The 20742-nt window shown below is 38.7% G+C and overlaps 1 protein-coding gene across 1 annotated transcript in view; it reads left to right on the top strand.

Annotated features, from left to right (window-relative positions):
- The first annotated feature begins 3004 nt into the window (after positions 1-3004).
- The window catches only part of LOC126807953 (excitatory amino acid transporter 1), an 84314-nt gene continuing 66576 nt past the window's right edge, over positions 3005-20742 (top strand). Inside the window, exon 1 of the mRNA XM_050532947.2 lies at positions 3005-3508. Within this exon, the coding sequence (XP_050388904.1) occupies positions 3033-3508 (476 nt within the window). The 5' untranslated portion in view covers positions 3005-3032. The remainder of the gene's footprint in view (positions 3509-20742) is intronic.

Here is a 20742-nt window from a genome sequence, read left to right on the forward strand (position 1 = left end):
ACAATGGTGTCTACTACAAAATCTCGGCAAGTGTGCCCCGGGCTTTAACGATATAGCAAAGGAGCTTACTGCTCTTTAATCATACTGAACGACTAACAACAGTCCACACTGACGGAATGAGACGAACAATGGGGCGTACATCGACCCAAGCGATAAAACCATTTACAAAAAGACGGGAGTAAAAATCTCAGTCGATAACACATGATTGTTCTACAATATATAGAGAGAAACCGTCCTGCAAAGCACACCAAGCAAACACACGCGCACAACAAAAAAGAAAGGAAAAACGTGCACGACTTCCATAAAGATAAAAAATAAATTAAGTTATACAAAACAGCAGTCAACTGAAAGTTAAATTGTACCTAGCACATGGTGAACAATCTAAACCAATTAAAGGTGCTGTATGCAAGAGCTAAATATGTCTATTACAGGTATTTTGTTTTAGCTAAATCTGCCTATTAGAGGTCTTTTGTTTTAGCTAAATCTGCCTATTAGAGGTCTTTTGTTTTAGCTAAATCTGCCTATTAGAGGTCTTTTGTTTTAGCTTTAAATGTTATATAACTTATTAATTATTCCTTTATGCACATGGCGAGTCCATAAGCAACTATCTAGAGCAACGGTGGCTTAGATATTGCATGAATTGGACCATTATCGCCATGCAATCGACTATGTCTTGTCAAAACTTCAAACACTCATAAGTTCACTCAGAAGAAAGAGAGAGAGAGAAATGGGATTTAACGTCCACTCGACACAAACTAGGTCATTTCGGGACTAACATATGGTTTATTTTCTATTTCAATAATTCGCTTGCGCGTAGGGGTCTTTAGCAGTGGGAGGAAACCGAAGGACCCGGAGAAAACCCACGAGGTTGGACAGTCGACCCTACTCCTTGTCACGTACAACCGGGGAATCGAAACCCCGCCAGTTGACTGAATGACAGACCGTGTGATACAGCGCGCGCGTGCTAACCATTCGGCCATCCACCACCCCCCCCCCACTCAGAAGAAAGTAAGTTGACTGAAAGTTTCCATATATGCAATTATCATTATTTTTTTTTGAGCTACTGTAGCAAGAAGGACCAGTTCTTTATATAAATCTTACATAATGTATCTTTAAGAAAACGATCTAATCATGATTTCCAAATAAATAGTGATAAAGGACCCGGAGAAAACCCACGAGGATGGACAAGCGATCCTGCTCCTTGTCACGTACAAGCAGATAATCGAAACCACACCACTTGACTCAATGATAGACCCTATGATGCAACCATTCGGCCACCCAATCCTCCCTAGAACGCTAAAAAATACCTCGAGGAGCCGTGGTGGGTTGGTAAGTAGGACTTGCTCAGTAACCAGGAACTACTGGGTTCGATCTTGAGTCTAGTCGAGATATTTCCTCCGTTTGTTTCAGTGGTACATGACGGACGGTCTGGGAAGGAACAACCTTTATTCGTTTGCATGGGGTGAACAACCGAGGTTTCGTGTACACGTTGGCATGTATATAAAAGAACCCTTGACAGTTGAAATTCGAAAAATTTGCAGGTCGCATCGGCGTTGCCTCGGACATTTCCCTCGCTTCACACAAGGTTTAGATAAGTTTAGAGACAAGTTTGAAATTTTGCCTCCACGAGACGGAACTTGCTCCGTCAAGAATGTTTTGAGTTATTTAGGGCATCCACAGATTATTCGTGGGGGAAAAACAAAATTAGATATTTGGCGCATTTTATAAATGCGGGGTGGTGGTGTAAGAACTACCAGCTCTTTATCTAATCTCCCATAATTTAGCTTTAAATAATAGTCAAAGTCACCATCTTGGAAGACCCAAAAGATACAGTCACCAAATATGTTGGATTTTTAACCCAAACAGTTGTAAAGTGATATCCCACGTTTTAAATTGAGTAAGCATACCCTGACTCGTGCACGAAACCCGTTTCTAGTTTCATCCGTGTTAATGATAAATAGCTAGCCAGCGTTACTATCAAAAGCACTGTTGGATTTAGAACCCAAACAGTTGCTAATTAGATAAAAAGTGATATGTGATGTCCTATAAGGAATACGCACACCCTGCCACATGCACGAAACCTCTTACTAGTTTCATCTGTTATGAACAATAGGATGATAATTAACCGTCTATTTGATACTGCACAGTGTGCTAGTCAGTATGGTATGTTTAATTTCTATCTTATTAACAGGAGTTGTAAAAATCCATATTGCTATATGTACTGATTGTAACCTATTCCTATTCAACTGCCATCATTCCTAGCTTCATATTGTCCCGTAAAGCATTTCTACGTGAATGACTGTCCCTGGGGCATGGTGTATTGACCGGTTTACTCATATTAGATATTATTGGCGGATGTATACAATGGTTACGGTTCTTGTAGGTCACCCCAGTCATAAACCAGCTACTAAAAGACACCGGAATCTCACTCGCCAAGTAACGAGTTTACACATCGCTAAAGTAATTCCAGATATTGGAACTCTTATTGTTTTAAACTTCATCGCATATAGACGAGCATCGCAAGTTCTATAAAACTCTTATTGTACACCAGATAGAGTGTCTGACGTCACATTACCATCTCGTGCACCGTGTATACAAATACCATTCTGTAATAATCATTTGCCTGGAATGGTCGTCTGCTACAAAGCCAGCGCGGGAAAATATCAATTTCCCTAATTGTATTGTGATCACTGGTTGAATCAAGCTATACTGCTCGAATAACCAGCGCCGCATTCTTCTACTCGAAAGATACAACAGTGTGCCGTTATCCTCGCCTGGAATAATACCGCCTTCTATTCACAGTGAATGCTGGCAGTGAGAGAGTTAGTTAACCAACCATTCTGCTAACGAGCGCGCTTCTTACTCTTAATACATCTACTACTGTGTCGCTTGGCTTTCGGGTGAAATTTTTACAAGTTTTTATTGTTTAAAATTTCCTTTTTTAAATAATTAATTGTTAAAATAGTCATATTCTGGTCATCATGTTTTCACCGGAAGACGACGAGCAACAGAAGTTAAATACCCACACCAGCATGAGTCCACCAGATGATGGAAACGCGGGATTTCGGGGAAAGTTAAAAACATGTGGACGAAGATGCTTGCAAAATTCCAAGGAAAATTTATTACTTGTTTTACTGTTTTTTGGTGTGTTTTTTGGAGTTGGTATGGGGTTCTTTGTGCGGGCTGTTGCATCTCCGTTCACGCCCAGGCAGATCATGTACCTTATGTTTCCTGGAGAGATTCTTATGAGAATGTTAAAAATGCTTATTCTGCCGCTGATCGTCGCCAGCTTGATCGCTGGAATTGCGGGACTTGATGCCAAAACGTGTGGCCGAATGGGGCTACGCACCATCGCTTATTTCGCTACCACCACCTTCATGGCGGTCGTTCTGGGAATTATCATGGCCACTAGTATACAGCCCGGGGGTGGAACAGGCTCCGGGGATATCAAAAGATATGGTGCCGCCAAAAAAGTCAACTCAGTGGATACATTTCTCGACCTCATCAGGTAAGTTGCTTTGTTTAAGATTTCTTCGGTATTCCAAAGCAAATTTTTTCAGATTAGGAATTTAATCCGGTTGTGCATACATTCAAAATTCCCTTAATTCTAACCAGGTTTTCTTTCATTTAAAAAGCTCCATTTAATTTAAAACTGAGTGTTTTTTAAAATCAAATCCTTTGTATTCTTTAAATACTAAACCGGGTGTTCTAAAAAATATTTTTTAAATACCGAACCGGTTGTTCTAAGAAGTTCTTTTTTAAATACTGATTATTGTGTTCTACAAAGCGCTTTAAATAAGGGATCGGGTGTTCTAAAAAGTTCTTTCAATACCGGATCGGGTGTTCTAAGCAGCTCTTTAAATACCGAACCGGGTGTTCTAAAAAGCCCTTTCAATACCGAACCGGGTGTTCTAAGAAGTTCTTTAAAAAATAAAACCGGATATTCTTAAACAGGCATTACTACTACGAAAACAAAATTTTTTCAAAATATTAAACTATTTCAAAATACTTTTAACTATTCCAAAATACTTTTAAAATACTATTAAATAAATGAAACTCTCGTGCAGTCGTGCAGTGTAAAGAATCCCGTAGAGCGAATTTAGGGTGTTTTTATGATAAAATGTGTTTTGGCATTCTAAGTGAAAGTGATAATGGTTCTATCAATATTTTTATAGTATTTCTCCCCTTTGTGTTTTGATTACAAATGGATTTCGAACTGATCTTTCTGTCCTCAATGTTCAAAACAACACTTTATTTTGAAAAGTAACACCACCATCATCATGGATACCCATCGCTCCTAACAAAATAAATTAGAATATATTCAAGAATTGTAGTAGGATTATTTTTAAAGAAAACTCTCGTCTACATATTTTGCTCACGAAAAGTAACTTTATTACCCATTTAGAATACACGCACCAACATGAATAAAAGTAGTTCTATAATAAATGTCTTAATGTCTTCTGATTTCTAAAATTATTCTTCAATAAACCATGAAGGCATGTAGACACAACGAAAAAATCAATTTAGAATACATTTTAAAAATTATAGTTCACTTAAGAGTTATAACAAACTTAAGAATTGCAGTATTTTTGTTTTAAAAACAAGACACATAATAGCTTTTAAGAATTTTAGCTGATATTCAAGTTTTATCATATGTATTTAAGGAAATACAGGAGAAATAATTATAGTAGAATTTTTATGAATTCTAGTCGATTTTTAAAGAATTATAGTAGGGATATTTCTAGTCGATTTTAAAGAATTCTCGTAGATTTGTAAGAATTCTAGTAAAGTTTTAAGAATTATAGTCGAATTTTTAAGCATTCTAAAAGAATTTTTTTAGAATTCTAGTAGCTTTTTAAGAATTCTATTAGAATTTTTTTAGTTTTGTAGTAGCAGTTTTTTTTTTGAAAAAGAATTCTAGTAAATAGTACAAATTGTAAGAATTATAGTAAAATGTTTAAGAATTATAGTAAACAGTATAATTTGTGAGAATTATAGTACAATTTTTAAGAATCGTAGTAATTATAGTAGGTTGATCAACACAGCCTTGTATACATTACTACAACTTACATTACTATCACTACACGTAAACAAACAGAAGGATTAAATCACAAATGAATTTAAATAGTTACCGTGATTTACTAAGCTCTTCAAGGTTTTAATTCATCAAATACTGTAAACATTGACAGAACCCCATACACACTGTACACGAACATTATATATATACTACCCATTGATTACATAATTGGGACAACTAAGAATTTTGTTACCTGCTATTTCAGTAGCGGATCAGCTCCCTAAATAACAGTATAACAAGTTTGGTCATTAATCTATTTCTATGAAACGTGTGTAAATTTGAATTTTGTGTTGGTTTGGGTGATGGGCGGTGGGAGGGAGTGAATTGAATATTGTATTCGGGTTTACATCTATATATGCCCCACGAATCACTATTGACATACCCATTTCAAATTTTTTTTTTTTTTTGGGAGGGGGGGGGGGCTAGAGACCCCCCCCCCCTCCATCCCCACCACAAACCAAACCAAATATCCTGAGTCCGCCACGGCCCTATTTCGAAGTAAACGTAACGGAATATTATTGTAATAGTTTATAGATCAAGATAACCATTATGGTGGATTCTACAGAAATAGCTTGTGGTATCATACTTAATTTTGATTATTTTGCTACGTGATCAAAGACAGATATAAAGCTTAATGTTCTTGGAATATAAACTATAGCTAACATCAAACGATATTTCCCATGCCAATATGCTTTAGTTCATGTGATAAAAAAGCGTCATAAAAAGGTCTCACTGTGTGGAGTGAATTAGCGGGTCACGGATGAATTGGGAGACTACATTCGACAAGGCAGACTAAGACACTCTGATCATTGAAAAAAAAAAAGATGGAGACAAAAGGATACCAGTGATCAAAATAGGTAATTAAAAAGTTACGGAAACTGATTTGCAAATCTCATACAGGTAAGCAATGATCACAGTATCCTCAATTACAGAGAAATAAGAATATGTCTAACCCTAGAAACAGGAAGGGTGTGGTCCTTTAGAAGCTGGAAAAGCACTGATCTTAGAAGCAAGGAAACGCTAGTCCAAGAAGCACGAAGCACGCTAGACAGAGAGACAAGTAATTATCGGATTTTAAAAACAAGGAATGTCCTGTCCTAGAAACACAGAAGACATTAGTCGCAAACACGATGTCTCCTAAGCAGGGAAAACTCTCAATGAAAACTTTTGTAATAGAAACCAGTAACAAGGACACCTGTATTTCTAGAGACAAGACCTAAATCTAGAAGCAAAGACTCTTACAGGCTATACGCAATATAGATCTAGAAAAAAGGGAAGCGCCAGGCCCAGGTGCAAGGAACACTCTAGTCCTAGAAGCAAGGGACGTGCCAGGCCCAGGTACAAGGATCACTCTAGTCCTAGAAACAAGGGACGTACCAGGCCCAGGTACAAGGAACACTCTAGTCCTAGAAACACGGGAAGCACCAGACCCAGGTGCAACGAACACTCTAGTCCTAGATACAGGGGAAGCACCAGACCCAGGTGCAACGAACACTCTAGTCCTAGAAGCAAGGAAAGCGCCAGGCCCAGGTCAGACTTAGAAGCAAGGGAAGCGCCAGACCCAGGTGCAACGAACACTCTAGTCCTAGAAACAGGGGAAGCACCAGGCCCAGGTCAGACTTAGAAGCAAGGGAAGCGCCAGACCCAGGTGCAACGAACACTCTAGTCCTAGAAACAGGGGAAGCACCAGGCCCAGGTCAGACTTAGAAGCAAGGGAAGCGCCAGGCCCAGGTGCAACGAACACTCTAGTCCTAGATACAGGGGAAGCACCAGACCCAGGTGCAACGAACACTCTAGTCCTAGAAACAGGGGAAGCACCAGGCCCAGGTCAGACTTAGAAGCAAGGGAAGCGCCAGACCCAGGTGCAACGAACACTCTAGTCCTAGAAACAGGGGAAGCACCAGGCCCAGGTCAGACTTAGAAGCAAGGGAAGCGCCAGTCCTACAATCACGACAAGTAAACTTAATAATGATACAACGGAAGCGCAAACAAAACCTCTAGTCGGTAAAGCAAGAGTAACACTTGGCCCGGTTGTAATGAAACCCCCGACCCTTAAACAAAGAAAACACTAGCCTGGGACAAAGTGCAACCTCAAGTTTAAAGTGAAAAAAGGTTCGTGACCCAGAAGCAAGGAAAAAAGTAGTCATATGAACTATTTTTATAATTTTATGACTGTCCACATAGACAGAATCCAAACCACGTGGGTCTGCTTGTTTTCGCGACACAACCCATTCTACTGTCAGTCAAAAGTTCATGAAACGCCCCAACAGACCAATATCTTATTTCCTTATCTATTGCATTATTTATTCTTTTATTTTTACTTTAATCCGTCAGACTTGTTCAAAATTTATTATGCGTTGTGAACTTATAAATATATTATACCAATATTATATATATATATACGACTGAACGTGCTTGATGAAGCATGTATTTCCATACAGGATTGTACTTAGTTCGCTGTATAGTATTATATTGCCTTCGATTTAGGTTTCGACCAATATATATCTGTGACAAGTCTATTTCGATAAGGGAGTCACGGTGGCTAAGTGGGCAAGACGCTTGCTCGCTAGCCGGGAGGTCGGGTGTTCGATCCCTGCATTGGCCGAGAAAGTTCACCCAGATTTCCGGAGTGGTTCCCCATTGTCAATGATGCAGGACGGAGGGCCTGACAAGGACAGATGTCTAGTCATTCGGATGAGAGGAAAAACCGAGGTCCCGTATACACATTGGCGTGCAGGTAAAAGATCCTTTGACAATTGGAATTCGATATAAGAGTAGGCCGTAGTACACTGTATGGCGTATGCCCGTCTTCATTAGCCCCGTTCGGAGCAAAAAAGTAGGACGTTAAACCCCATTTCATTTATTTCGATAATTAGCTTGCGGTAAAGGGTGTCTTTAGTAAGAGAAACCCAGAGGACCCGGAGAAAACAAACGAAGTTGGGCAGGTGACCATACTCCTGAGGATTGAAGGACTCTGTCACAGACCTTCTGATCTAAAGCGAACACATCAGACCACTCGACTACCCAAACCACTCATTGACCTAGATGTTATCAGAAATCACGATTTAAACTATTTAACGCTAAGATGAAACGAAGTTACATATATATCTACTACTGGCCTCGTGAGTAAAATGAATTCAAATGAAATGAAATGGGGTTTAACGTCCTACTGGGCTAATGAAGACGGGCATACGCCATACAGTGTGCTATTAAGGAAATTTTGCCCGGACAGCGGCACTACGGCCTACTCTTATATCGAATTTCAACTGTCAAGGGATCTTTTATGTGCACGCCAATGTGTACACGGGACCTCGGTTTTGTGTCCCATCCGAACGACTATACGTTGTCCCTTGCCAGGCCCTCTGCCCTGCATCACTGACAAGGGGGGTCCACTCGACACAAACTAGGTCATTTCAGGACTAACACATGGTTCAATTTTTTTTCAATAATTCGCTTGCGCGTAGGGGTCTTTAGCAGTGGGAGGAAACCGGAGGACCCGGAGGAAACCCACGAACCTACTCCTTGTCACGTACAACCGGGGAATCGAAACCCCGCGAGTTGACTCAATGACAGACCGTATGATACAGCGCAGCGCTCACGTGCTAACCATTCGGCCATCCACCCCCCCCCCCCCTGTGCTATAAGGGAAATTATTCCAGACAGTTGCACTATGGATAACTCTTATTTCAAATCCTACTGTCAGTGTTTCTTTTACGTGTACGCCATGTAACCTCGGTTTTTCGTCCCATCCGGACGACTAATATATCAATTAAATATCTTAAACATGGAAGATAGTATAATTATTTGATTTAATTGTACATGTGGATGAATAAGGCAGACAGACGAGGAATGATCGACGGCCATTTGATGTATTTTAATCGTATTATAGCAGACAATGTCGTCAATTCTTGTAGCCACTCGGGAAGTAATTTGTCCGCCTTTGTCCTTTGGACCTGATGATATTAGCCATAATCAGATTAACTAACCATTTTGTCATTTGTTGAGTTGGGGTTTTTTCTTTACTCGTGCCTAATTAGGCCTCAGACTAAAAAAAATATTGTTGATGTGAAAGTATATTTATATTATTTTCCACTAAGTGCACAAATGTCGCAATATGTCTTCATAAACTAGGTTAAAGCCTTAAAGCCTCAGCTAGCCTGTTAAACATACATTATGGAAGAACTAAATCTGCCTATTGCAGGTATTTCTTTAGGCCTACAACTTTCATTCATGATTAAATCATGAAATGGATAATCGTTACTATATTTTTTTTCATACCAACTTTAGTAATGATGATCGCGGGTAGGCCGAAAATTCAATCGCTTAATTTGACTGACATTTTCAGCAAATACCCTTTACATTATCTAATTTTTAACTATCATAGTGAGAACTGCCAGCTCTTTATCTAATCTCCCATAATGTATCTTTAAGGAGAACGTGACAAGGGGTAGGGTCGCCTGTCCAACCTAGTGGGTTTTCTCCAGTTTCCTCCCACTGCTAAAGACCCCTACACGCAAGCGAGTTATTGAAATAAAATTGAACCATATGTTAGTCCCGAAATGAACTAGAGTAGTTTGTGTTGAATGGGCGTTAAACCCCATCTCTCTCTCTCTCTCTCTCTCTCTCTCCTCAAGGAGAAATGAAAACGTCTCTGTGCTCGGGACAATTTCTGGATGAAGGCGGACATTTGCTATTCGAGAAGGATGAAGATGTAACAATATTGCTAATCATCGCATCTTCGTCTTTCGGTAGTGCAGATCGAAGACGATGATTCACAACACAAAGACGGAATGAAAATAACATACTTACCTCCCTATTACTTGGTGACACAACATGCCTTTTTTACCTGATAGCATTCCATCGATAAGGTCGCTTCTTTTGCTTCCAGGAAACGAATTTATTTAATTCGGTTCGTGGTTAGTAGTAGATTGTTCATTCCCAATGTTCATTCCCAGGCAGCGTTCCCCTTGTCAGTGTAGGACGGAGAAAATCATCTCGTTTCTCGGACAGCACGTTCGAGATCCCCTGATGTTTGGAAATGGAAACCAGAGTAAGCAATAGCGTAGCTGTCATACCAAACTGTTCCTCATAACACACTGCATTGCTTACGCCCGTCTTCGTTAGCCCGGTGCTCAAAAATAACAATTTCATTAAAATACAGATCTATATTTCGATAGCCTCCACTACATAAAGATATGACCGGTTGTTTAGGAAGGTCGCGTCAGGGGTCATACGAGCGGGTTTTGACCCTATGGCGTGAGACAGTTGATTGATCAATCAGCGTTGATGTTTCTACTGGGATTTCCCACAGTTTCGTGCACCACTCGCCATGCACTCGCGGTAGCAGACCGTTCCATTGACTAATCCCTCACCTCAACTAGAACACGGGTTGTATAACAACTCTTTCAGATCCTAGTGTAGTAAAGACAAGTAAAACAAAATTTTGAACTATAAAAAACGAAACGAAATAGGATCTATGTTTTAATCAGATTGTGAAACATAACAAACGATTTCCGCATTCTTCACACAAAGCACCATCTACTTTGTGATTAGGGGAGCTAACTGCAGAAAGACAAGGTAAGTTTCGTATGAGATTCTCGGTATCCATAGTAACAAATCCGACATATGGAAATATCCACAAGCGCAAAGAACCCAGGTTTAGCCTGACTTTTCAGAGACCCAAACGTTTTGGCTATAGGCCACCTGAGATAAAATGTTAGAAAATGATTTTTTTAGTTCTGGTAGTTAAGAGAGTTTTTCACCTACACTAGTCGACTAAATTGACCGATCATTCAAGATGAGGTAATCTGTCAGCAATTAGGAAAAACTTGTTGCTATAATCGGCAATACCGAGGTGTTTCTTCGTTAAAAAGTTCAACTAATTTAACTATTATCCATCAAACTCTACTTCGCTTCAGCACTCCCCCTTATCTTTGCTTTAAGAAGAACACTACACAATTCTCCAAATTGCTTAGGTAATTAGAAACTATTTATTTCATGTTTGGAACAAAATGTCTTGTTATGTTTACTTGAAATGATAAAAATATAGCACATTCGAAAAAGGTAATTTATTGAGCGCAAAAGAACAAAATCACGCATGCGCGGGTGTCCAATTCTGACAAATGCTGATTGACTGCGCCACCAAAAACGCGGTGGTGCGGAAGGGGACTTCTTCCCGGTCAACTCGACATGGAATTGCAACTGTGAAGAGTCTTTTACATGCACTCCAATGTGTACACTTGTGGACCTCAATTGTTCGTCCCATCCTATGGATTAGACACAACTTCCTGGTCAGCGTTGCAGGCGCTACCCCGGATCAATGGGAAGAAGAGGAAAATACACCATTCGATTACAGCATAACCATTCCAAATATAAACAAAAACAATCAATACGCGACGTATAAACACTTATACTGCGTTCGTATTAACTTGAAAACAAATACAAAAAAACCTCTTTCTAATTCAGTTACAAGTCACATTTCCTACACGCAAACTCGTCGCGTTAATTTGACAACCATGTGCACAAATAGAAAATAGAACTTGTAAAGATATTTTAACTTTTTTGTTAAAGATACATTAGTTAAGAGTTTAATAAAGAGTTGGCCGTTCTTGCTATAATAATTCAAAAATAGATGATAAAAAAAGAAAATGTTGAAAATGTCAGTCAAATTACTTTGTTCTGAACAGAATTGTCACTGTTGGAAGTTTGGACTAGAAATAGGCATCAATTGTGTCTGCACTGTCTATGAGAATTGGCTATCGTTTGATTGACAGAAGATAACTCCACTCACATATTCTCAATTATCAAGTAACATGCTCAATGGCTATGGTTGCCTCGCTTGACAGGCCTTTCATCACCAGTTTCCGGTAGTGACATCAACGACTAACGGTAAACGTTAGCTTTGTCCGCCATTTATTGATTTAATTTTAAATGAACGACTGTTTAAATCCAAACTGTATCCAAGCCATCCGTTGGTCTACAGAGTTGATTTTGAGCTTGCCGTGTAAATAAAGTTCTAATTAATAATTTCTACAACATCTGAAGCCTAAATAATGTATCTTTAAGTCGATATCTCTTAATTATCACCGTAAATATGACATGGTTTGAACACAGCATAATATCTAAAATGTCATCTTAAAGATACATTATGCAGGATTTAACTAATGAGCTTGCCGTTCTTGCTATAATAGTTCAAAAATAGATAATGCAAAATGAATATATTGAAAATTTCATTCAAATTACTTTATTCTGAGCGACGATATTAGCCTTAGAAGATTTGACAAGATGCATGCACTGATTGTAACCACCGTATAGGTTGTTGGAGTCTTAGTCGCGCTTCACCATTTTTAAATTAAATCATAAAATGGCCGAAACGTTCTAATCTACTTAAAATCAGACCTATCCGATGCCATCGAGGATTGATTATGATCTTGTCATGTTAATTAATGTCTAATTAATAGTTTATATAACATTTCAGGCCTAAAGAAAGGCCTCCAATAGGCCGAATTAGGTCGCCAGTGGCGTGCTAATAGGTGGGCAGAATGGGTTGGGTGGGCGTTATGGCCCCTGGCATCTATTTCATAGGGGCATCCGTACAAAGTCTATGAAAGTGAAATTCTCGCTTTAAACTTTGGTGTACAATTAAGCTGTCTTACTTAATTTGAATAAAACGTTGATTTCGTTTGTTTTTACAATGTCTTCCTTTCTCGCATTTTAAATGTCATCCACTTCCATCTTTAGCGTTTTTACTATCGCAGTTTAGTCACATATCGGACAACTTTAAAGTCGTAAAATATTATTGCCAAAACAAATCGACTTTGTAAACCTAGCAAGAGTTACTGAAATGTCCTCAAATGTTCTAGTCTTCAATCGATAATACGGGGGAGGGGGTGGTTGGTTGGGATTGAATGGCCGAATGGTTACCACGTGCCTGCTGTATTAATAAGGTCTGTCATTGAGTCAACTGGCATGTTTTCGATTCCCCGGTTGTAAGTGACAAGGTGTGTTTTCTCCGGGTCCTCTGGTTTCCTCCCACTGCTAAAGACCCCTATGCGCAAGCGCGAATTATTGAAATAAAATTTAATCATGTGTTAGTCCCGAAATGGCCTAGTTTGTGTCGAGTGGACGTTAAACCCCATCTCTCTCTCTCTCTCTCTTTCTCTCTCTCTCTCTCTCTCTTTCTCTCTCTCTCTCTCGATAATCCAATGCGTGCACACTTAATAATTGTCCGAACCGATTAATACCTTTTAGATTTGGTGCTTTCCACATCAATTTGTTTAAATTAATTGTTTGAATTATTCATAGCTGCAATCAACCGAGTGATTTTCATTATTTACATACAAAAAGTTTCAACGAATATTTTTTTGCTGCCGGTTCTTTCAATTAGGATTCGTTGAAAGCCCAACATGTCTGAACGCCAGTAACAAATTTCATGATTTATGTTCTAACTGGCTTATAAGCTGCCACGTATAATTAAAGATGCATTATGTAATATTGAGATAAAGAACTGACCCTTCTTGTTATAATACATGTAGTTATATTAAAGACGCAATATGTAAGATTTAAATAAAGAACTGGTCGTTCTTGTTATAATAGTTAAAAATACATAATGAGAAATGAATATATTGAAAAATGTCAGTCCAATTACTTTATTATGAGCGAAGTGACAGGCTATAGCGGGATATAGTCTTAATTGTCAAGGACCATTGCCACGATAATAAACACAGTCTCGATTATCCATTTTAAAGTTAAATTTTTAAATGACGCGTATTTTCTAATCCGTTTAATATTTGGGTCATCCAATGGCCAAGAGAGTTGACTGGGGTTTGGTGTGTGAATAAATGTCTAAATAATAATAATTTATATCACATTTGAAGCTGGTAAAGAAAATATGCAATAGACAGATTTAGCGTTTACATAATGCATCCTTAACCCCCCCCTCTCTCTCTCTCTCTCTCTCTCTCAATACTCACAAGCACCCGCTCTCTCAGTCTGTCAGTCTCTCTCCCAATACTCACTAAGCGCCCCCCCCCCCCTCTCTCTTCATACTCATTAAGCCACCGTTGCTCTCTCAAAGTTTAGAAATGCAATGGGTATAATTAAATCAAGGCATTGACATCATTTGTTCTGAAGGTATTTTAATCTAAAATACTAAAAAAAAACTTCTCTTCAGTGAGTCTTGGTGAAACTGTCGTACGATGAGTAAATCAATAATGGCAACAATGATTTATATAGAAACTAATTAAGATAAAATCATGCGGACTTCCTTCAACTTTAATTAATATAAGACTTGTTGGTTGTACTTCATGCACTGTGTTTTAAATTTTGTCCTTTTTTCTCTCGTACGAGATTAATGGTTTTGAGAAAATAGGGTTGTATGAGATTTGTATATAGAGAGCGAAATAGGGTTTAACGCCCATTCGACACAAAATAGGTCATTTCGGGACTAACATATGGTTCAATCATATTTCAATAACTCGCTTGCGGGTAGGGGCCTTTAGCAGTGGGAGGAAAACGGAGGATCCGGAGAAAACCCACGAGGTTGGACAGGCGACCCTACTCCTTGTCACGTACAACCGGGGAATCGAAACCACGCCAGTTGACACAATGATAGACCTTATGATACAACGCGCACACGATAACCATTCGCCCCCCCCCCCCCCCCCTTACAAGATTCATGGTATGATTTGAGATAGTAGGGCCGTATAAGACTAGGGCTGTACGAATTTTATTATTTATCAATCAGAATTTATATGAATAGACGTTAAAGCAACAATGACTATTTGTCGTCTTTAATCAGCTAATTGTTAGAAATGCATATTAATTTAGAAAATCTTACAGTTTAAACTCCGGTGCTCGCATGGTGCTAGTCCGTGCAAAACAAGAGGACGTTAAAAACCATTTCATTTCATTTGTGTTTGTCTCTCTGTGGCTGTAAACACAAGTTCTTTTGGCCATTTGTTGATTCGGGGGTTATTCTGAGCATGGTATTTAGATCATTTGCTGAGATGGGGGTTAATTGGAAGGTGATATTAAGATTATTTGCTGAGTTTGGGGTTATTTAGAATATTCTATTTAGACCATTTTCTGGGTTGTGAGTTATTTGGAAGGTGATATTAAGATCATTTATTGACAATCTGATTATAATACAGATCTATATTTCGTTTCGTTTTTTTATACTTTCAATGGCCTACACTACATGAAGATCTGACAAGTTATAGCGATAGGTCACGTCAGGGGTCAAAAGACCGACTTTTGACCTATGACGTCAGACATTTGATTAACCAATCAGCATTGATGTTACTAGTGGATTACCCACAGTTCCGGGCAGAAAAGGTCAAATACTCGATTCGACAGACCATTTGATTGGCTGACCCCTCATTTCAAGCAGAACACGAGTTAAATAACAAGTCTTCCAGATCCAAATGTAGTAAAGACAAGTAAAACGAAATTTTGAACTATAAAAACGAAACGAAATAGGATCTGTGTTTTAACCAGATTGATTTATTGATTGAGGGGTTATTCTGAATATGGTATTTAGATCATTTGCTGAGATAGGGAGTTATTTGGAAGGCGATATTAAGATTATTTGCTGAGTCGGGGGTTATTTAGAATATTCTATTTAGACCATTTTCTGGGTTGTGGGTTATTTGGAATGTAATATTAAGATCATTTATTGAGTCGAGGGTTATTTTGACCGTGACAGTAAGATACTTACTCTAATATATGCTTACTAGAAATAGATGAAATGAAATGAGGTTTAACGTCCTACTGTTCTGCTCCCACTGTCCTAATGAAGACTGACGTACGCCATACAGTGTGCTATGAGGGTAATTTTGCTTTCTAGAACACCTAATATCGCTTCTAATTTGACCGGATCACTTAGCTAAAGGATATTGGCGCTTGTATTATCTGAGTTCAGAAATTTAATCTTTTATTAAGGCCAATAAAATATATATAGAAATACTGGTAGATCACATCTATGAGAAAACTAAATACAACCGGATGTTTAATTATTTATTACGCGGGAAGATACGAGATGGTCGCAAAGATTAAAAATAATTACAAATGTATTAACCTTTTGTAGAATGGCTGCTATGTATAAAGCGAACGTTATAGACTATGCAACCGTTTCTGAAGCGAAGACTTTATTATTACATTCCATGAAAACTCCAATAAAATATTTCAAGGTTAAAGATTTTTTGGGGGTCTAAGATCTAAAATTATCAATAAGGTTTTAATCTTTACTCAATGACATTGTACATGTTCGTGAATAAGGCCCAAACAAACGCCTAACACAAAACGATGTTACGAACAAATGAAATGAAATAAAATGGGGTTTAGCGTCCCACTGTTCTCCTCCGATTGGGGTAATGAAGAAGGGCATACGCCATACAGCGTGCTATTAGGGAAATTTTGCCCGGGCAGCGGCACTATGGCCTACTCATATCAAATCCCAAGTGCCAAGGGTTCTTTTACGTGCACGCGTTACAAACGAACAAACCCTATATATCCTCTGCTCCGTTTTCTGATGAATCTCAAAAGTTTACCTCGGAAAATAAGTTGTAAAAAAAATGATTTACAACGTACCGCTAATACTCTAGAGATTCATCTAGCAAAGTATTGCACTTTGCAAGTGATTCCTATAGCGCTAAAATGATGCATCGGTACTTTAAAGGAAGCAAGTCGCTAACTCAATATCAATCACAGTCTTCGACATTGCAAACTCGACTTATTGGTCAATTTAAATCAATATTGATGTTGTTATTTTACCGTAAAAAGTTGGGCTTCTGATATCCAATATTTAAGACAAAATGAAAATTTTAAAATTGGCACACGAATCGTGTGTCAGAATGCTTTTGAGCGCCATTTATAATGAAGCGACTCGATGATCGAGGCTAAACATATCCCACAAAGGAATATTACTAGGGAAGACTGGAATAACCAGACGTCAAAGACTGCCATTCGCGTATTTCGCCAAACATAACTGATTAGAAATTAGAGTAAAAACAGAAACGACTGAATGTAAATCAGTATATACATTCATATTACATTATTATAAGCGTTGTGACCTATTTTTGTCCATTTCTAGGTCCCAAATATTAGTGATTTAGCTCCTTTAAGTCCCATTTCTATGTGCTAAAGAATAGAGATTTAGCTCCTTTAAGTCTCGAGAATTTCAACGATCCTGGTAGTTATCATTAAATTCAGTGACACGAGAAGAAGGAAATCCCGTGAGTTTACATCAAACTGTTAAACTGTCAGATTTATCTGACAATATTTCCCACTGTTGAATGACAAGTTTATTCTGATTCTCATAAAACAATGACAAGTTGTTCTGATTAAAAGAAGCATCATTCAAGTGTTAAATCTGCTTATTTCAGGTCTTTCTTTAGGCCTTAAATGTTATCTAAATTATTAATTAGATATTTATTAACTTGCCTTTTATTAGTGTCCATATCATGATTGAAGCGTGCCCATAAGACGATTGATGTCTGTCCATATCATCATGTATACCAGACTATAGCAGTCCACACCATGGTTGTTTGGTGTCCATATTATAACAGATACCCGTCCATATCCCGATTGATGTGTCTATAATGTTCTTATCATCAATGGTAGGTCAATATGCCCATATCACGATTAATAGGTCGGTATGTCCATAACACTATTAATAGATCGGTATGTCCATATCACGATTGATAGGCCTATATGTCCATATCACGACTGATAGGCCTATATGGCCATATCACGATTGTGGGATCATTAAATAAGGTTAAAGGTATATAATAAATTCCATTGTAAAATCTGGTGCAGTGAGGTTTGAAGTTTATTGGCCTACGTTTCTGCAGCAAGCAGACCGATGAAGACTGATAGATGACATGCAATATGATATTAAGTAAAGTTTGCCAGGACAGCAGCGCTACGACCAACTCTTATTTCGAATATCTTCTTCAAGGGGTTATTTTACGGACATGCCGAAAGACTAAACCACCCACCGCTCTGTGCCACTGATAACGGGAAACCACCCGAGGTAATCCATCGTATCTTTCTCGACCAATACCGGAACTGAACCAGCGAATTACTGGTTGCACCACCATAGTTAATGACGTAATGACGTTACATTATAATAAACACTAGTCAGGAAATCAGGGGGAGTAACCCTATGCAGAATATTAATTTTGCTCAATTATGACTAATGAAATAATTATTTTGTACATTTGCACCCTAAAATGCCTTATTGAAATTTGCCTATTTAAGTATTATATAGCCATTATAATTACAGTTGGGATGATATTTCTTCTAAACAAAAGAGTAATTGAAATTGTTTAATGAGATGACGATTAACCACTTTACGCTATGGTAGGAAGACAACTTGTTGGTTTGTCTATAAGTTAGTAACGTGGTTATATAGATATGAGAACTTAACAAACAACTAAAATATCTATAAACTCAATGAACAGTCCTTTAGTTACAGTTAATAACCTGGAAAATTGTTCTAGTATTTAGTTCCAAACCCTTATAATATAGCGACTTATTATTTGGACAGAGATACTCCCTAAATATATACTATTCAAAAAAAGTAGGGGATATTTGATTTTTAAGTGTTATTAAAGTCACCTAATGAAACTGACGAAGAAACAAATGACAAAATGAAATGAAGTTCACATTTATTCCAAATGATCGTTAGATTAAGTAAGGCACAGACTGACCATTATAAGGGTAAAATGATACCCGGGGTCAAACAGCAAAGTTACCACAGCATCACAACCAAGTCAGTAACGGGTAAATCCTCCTCTGTTTGCCAAACAAGCATTGATCCGACATGGCATACTCCTAATGAGACGTCTAAGGTCATTTTGGTCCAGATTGTCCCATTCCTGTTGCAACGCAGCAGCAAGTTCTTGGACATTGGCAGGACGTTGTTGACGTTGACGTAACCTCTGTCCAAGCATGTCCCAGACATGCTCGATGGGGGAGAGGTCGGGACTCAGTGCTGGCCAAGGTAATGTGGTGATGTTCTGTTGTTGGAGGTAACCTGTAACGATCCTGGCCCTGTGACATCTTGCGTTGTCATCCTGGAAGATGAAACGGCGGCCATGACGTCGTGCGAACGGCACAACATGGACTGCCAAGATGTTGTCCCGGTAGTACTGGCCTGTAACACGCCCTGCAACAACATGTAAAGCCGTTCTTCCAGCAACAGTGATGCCTCCCCACACCATAACAGAACCACCCCCAAATCGATCATGTCTGATGACGTTAACGTCTTGGAAGCGCTCGTTTCGACGACGCCACACCCTCCTACGTCTGTCCAAAAAATCAACAGTGAACCTTGACTCATCTGAAAACATCACATTGCTCCAGCGTCGATTATCCCAGTGTTGACGATCCCTACACCAACGACGTCTTGCCTGAATGTGATGATCTCTCAAACAAGGGATCACGCGAGGACGTCGGGCGCGAAGGTGACCCCTATGCAGTCGATTCCGAATCGTCTGGCCACTCACTCTCACACCAGTGTCTGTTTGAAGACGAGCGCTGATCTGATTTGCTGTGATGACACGATTTCTCAAGGCCAAGGTACGGATAAATCGATCCTGGGCTTGAGTTGTCGCCCTTGGTCGACCTGAGCGTGGTCTGTCCTGTACAGATTGTGTATCATGGTATCTGGACCATAGCCTGCTTATGACAGACTGAGAAACATTCATCGTCCGCGCCACAACCGCCTGTGTTGTGCCGATCTGTAGCATGCCAAGGGCACGTAACCTTTCATTTTGGGTAAGCCGACGCATATCAAAATTTGTTTTCTGGTCACTAAAACAATTAAACTGATGTTTCCACCCTGGAATTCAATGCCACAATGACTGTAACATTCAAAGTCAGAGTCGTGCAAATCTTGGGTTGGACCCCCATGATGATCCCAAGCATCACCTGCATTCCATGCGGTAGCTATTGGTGCGTTTGGGCGTCACATGTAACTGGAAATGTTTCTTCTGTTAGGTTCTATAGTGACTTTTTTCGTAGTCATTTGCATATTTTAGTATTATGCCCCCAAAATCAAATATCCCCTACTTTTTTTGAATAGTATATTAAGGAGATTTTCTTATATTAAAATCATTGAACAATCATAATTTCCGACTTCTGTGTATAGGTTTGGTTTAAATCTTTTAATGTAAGATTGGATAAATCTCGAAAATTATTTCGTCTTCCGAGTATAATCTGACAAAAATACATACATTGACATATTATACTGGATCAACCGCGAAATAATATTTTAAGGCAAGTGTTCACTAGGAAGGGTTGATTTCCATAATAGATTGTCACGCCATGAGAGTTCTCATTTGAGGAGTTCACATAGCTAAACTATTTTTGGTAGTACATGTACTATTGTGTATTTTTAAAAACTTATATCCAAATCACTAGCATCTCTCATACTGATTTTGAAAATTTGATGCGAGGTCCTGTGTATACATTGGCGTGCACGTAAAGGATTCCTAGCGCTGCTGTCCGAACAAAAATTCCCTCATAGCACGCACACTGTATGGCGTATGCCCGTCTTCGTTAGCTCAGTCAGCGAAGAACAATAGGGCGTTAAACCCCATTTCATTTCATTTTTTTCTTGAATTAGTAATGAAAAATTGGTATCGTTTAATAAAAAAAAT

The sequence above is a fragment of the Patella vulgata genome, chromosome 9 (assembly GCF_932274485.2).
Source record: "Patella vulgata chromosome 9, xgPatVulg1.2, whole genome shotgun sequence".
In the NCBI taxonomy this organism is placed as follows: domain Eukaryota; kingdom Metazoa; phylum Mollusca; class Gastropoda; family Patellidae; genus Patella; species Patella vulgata.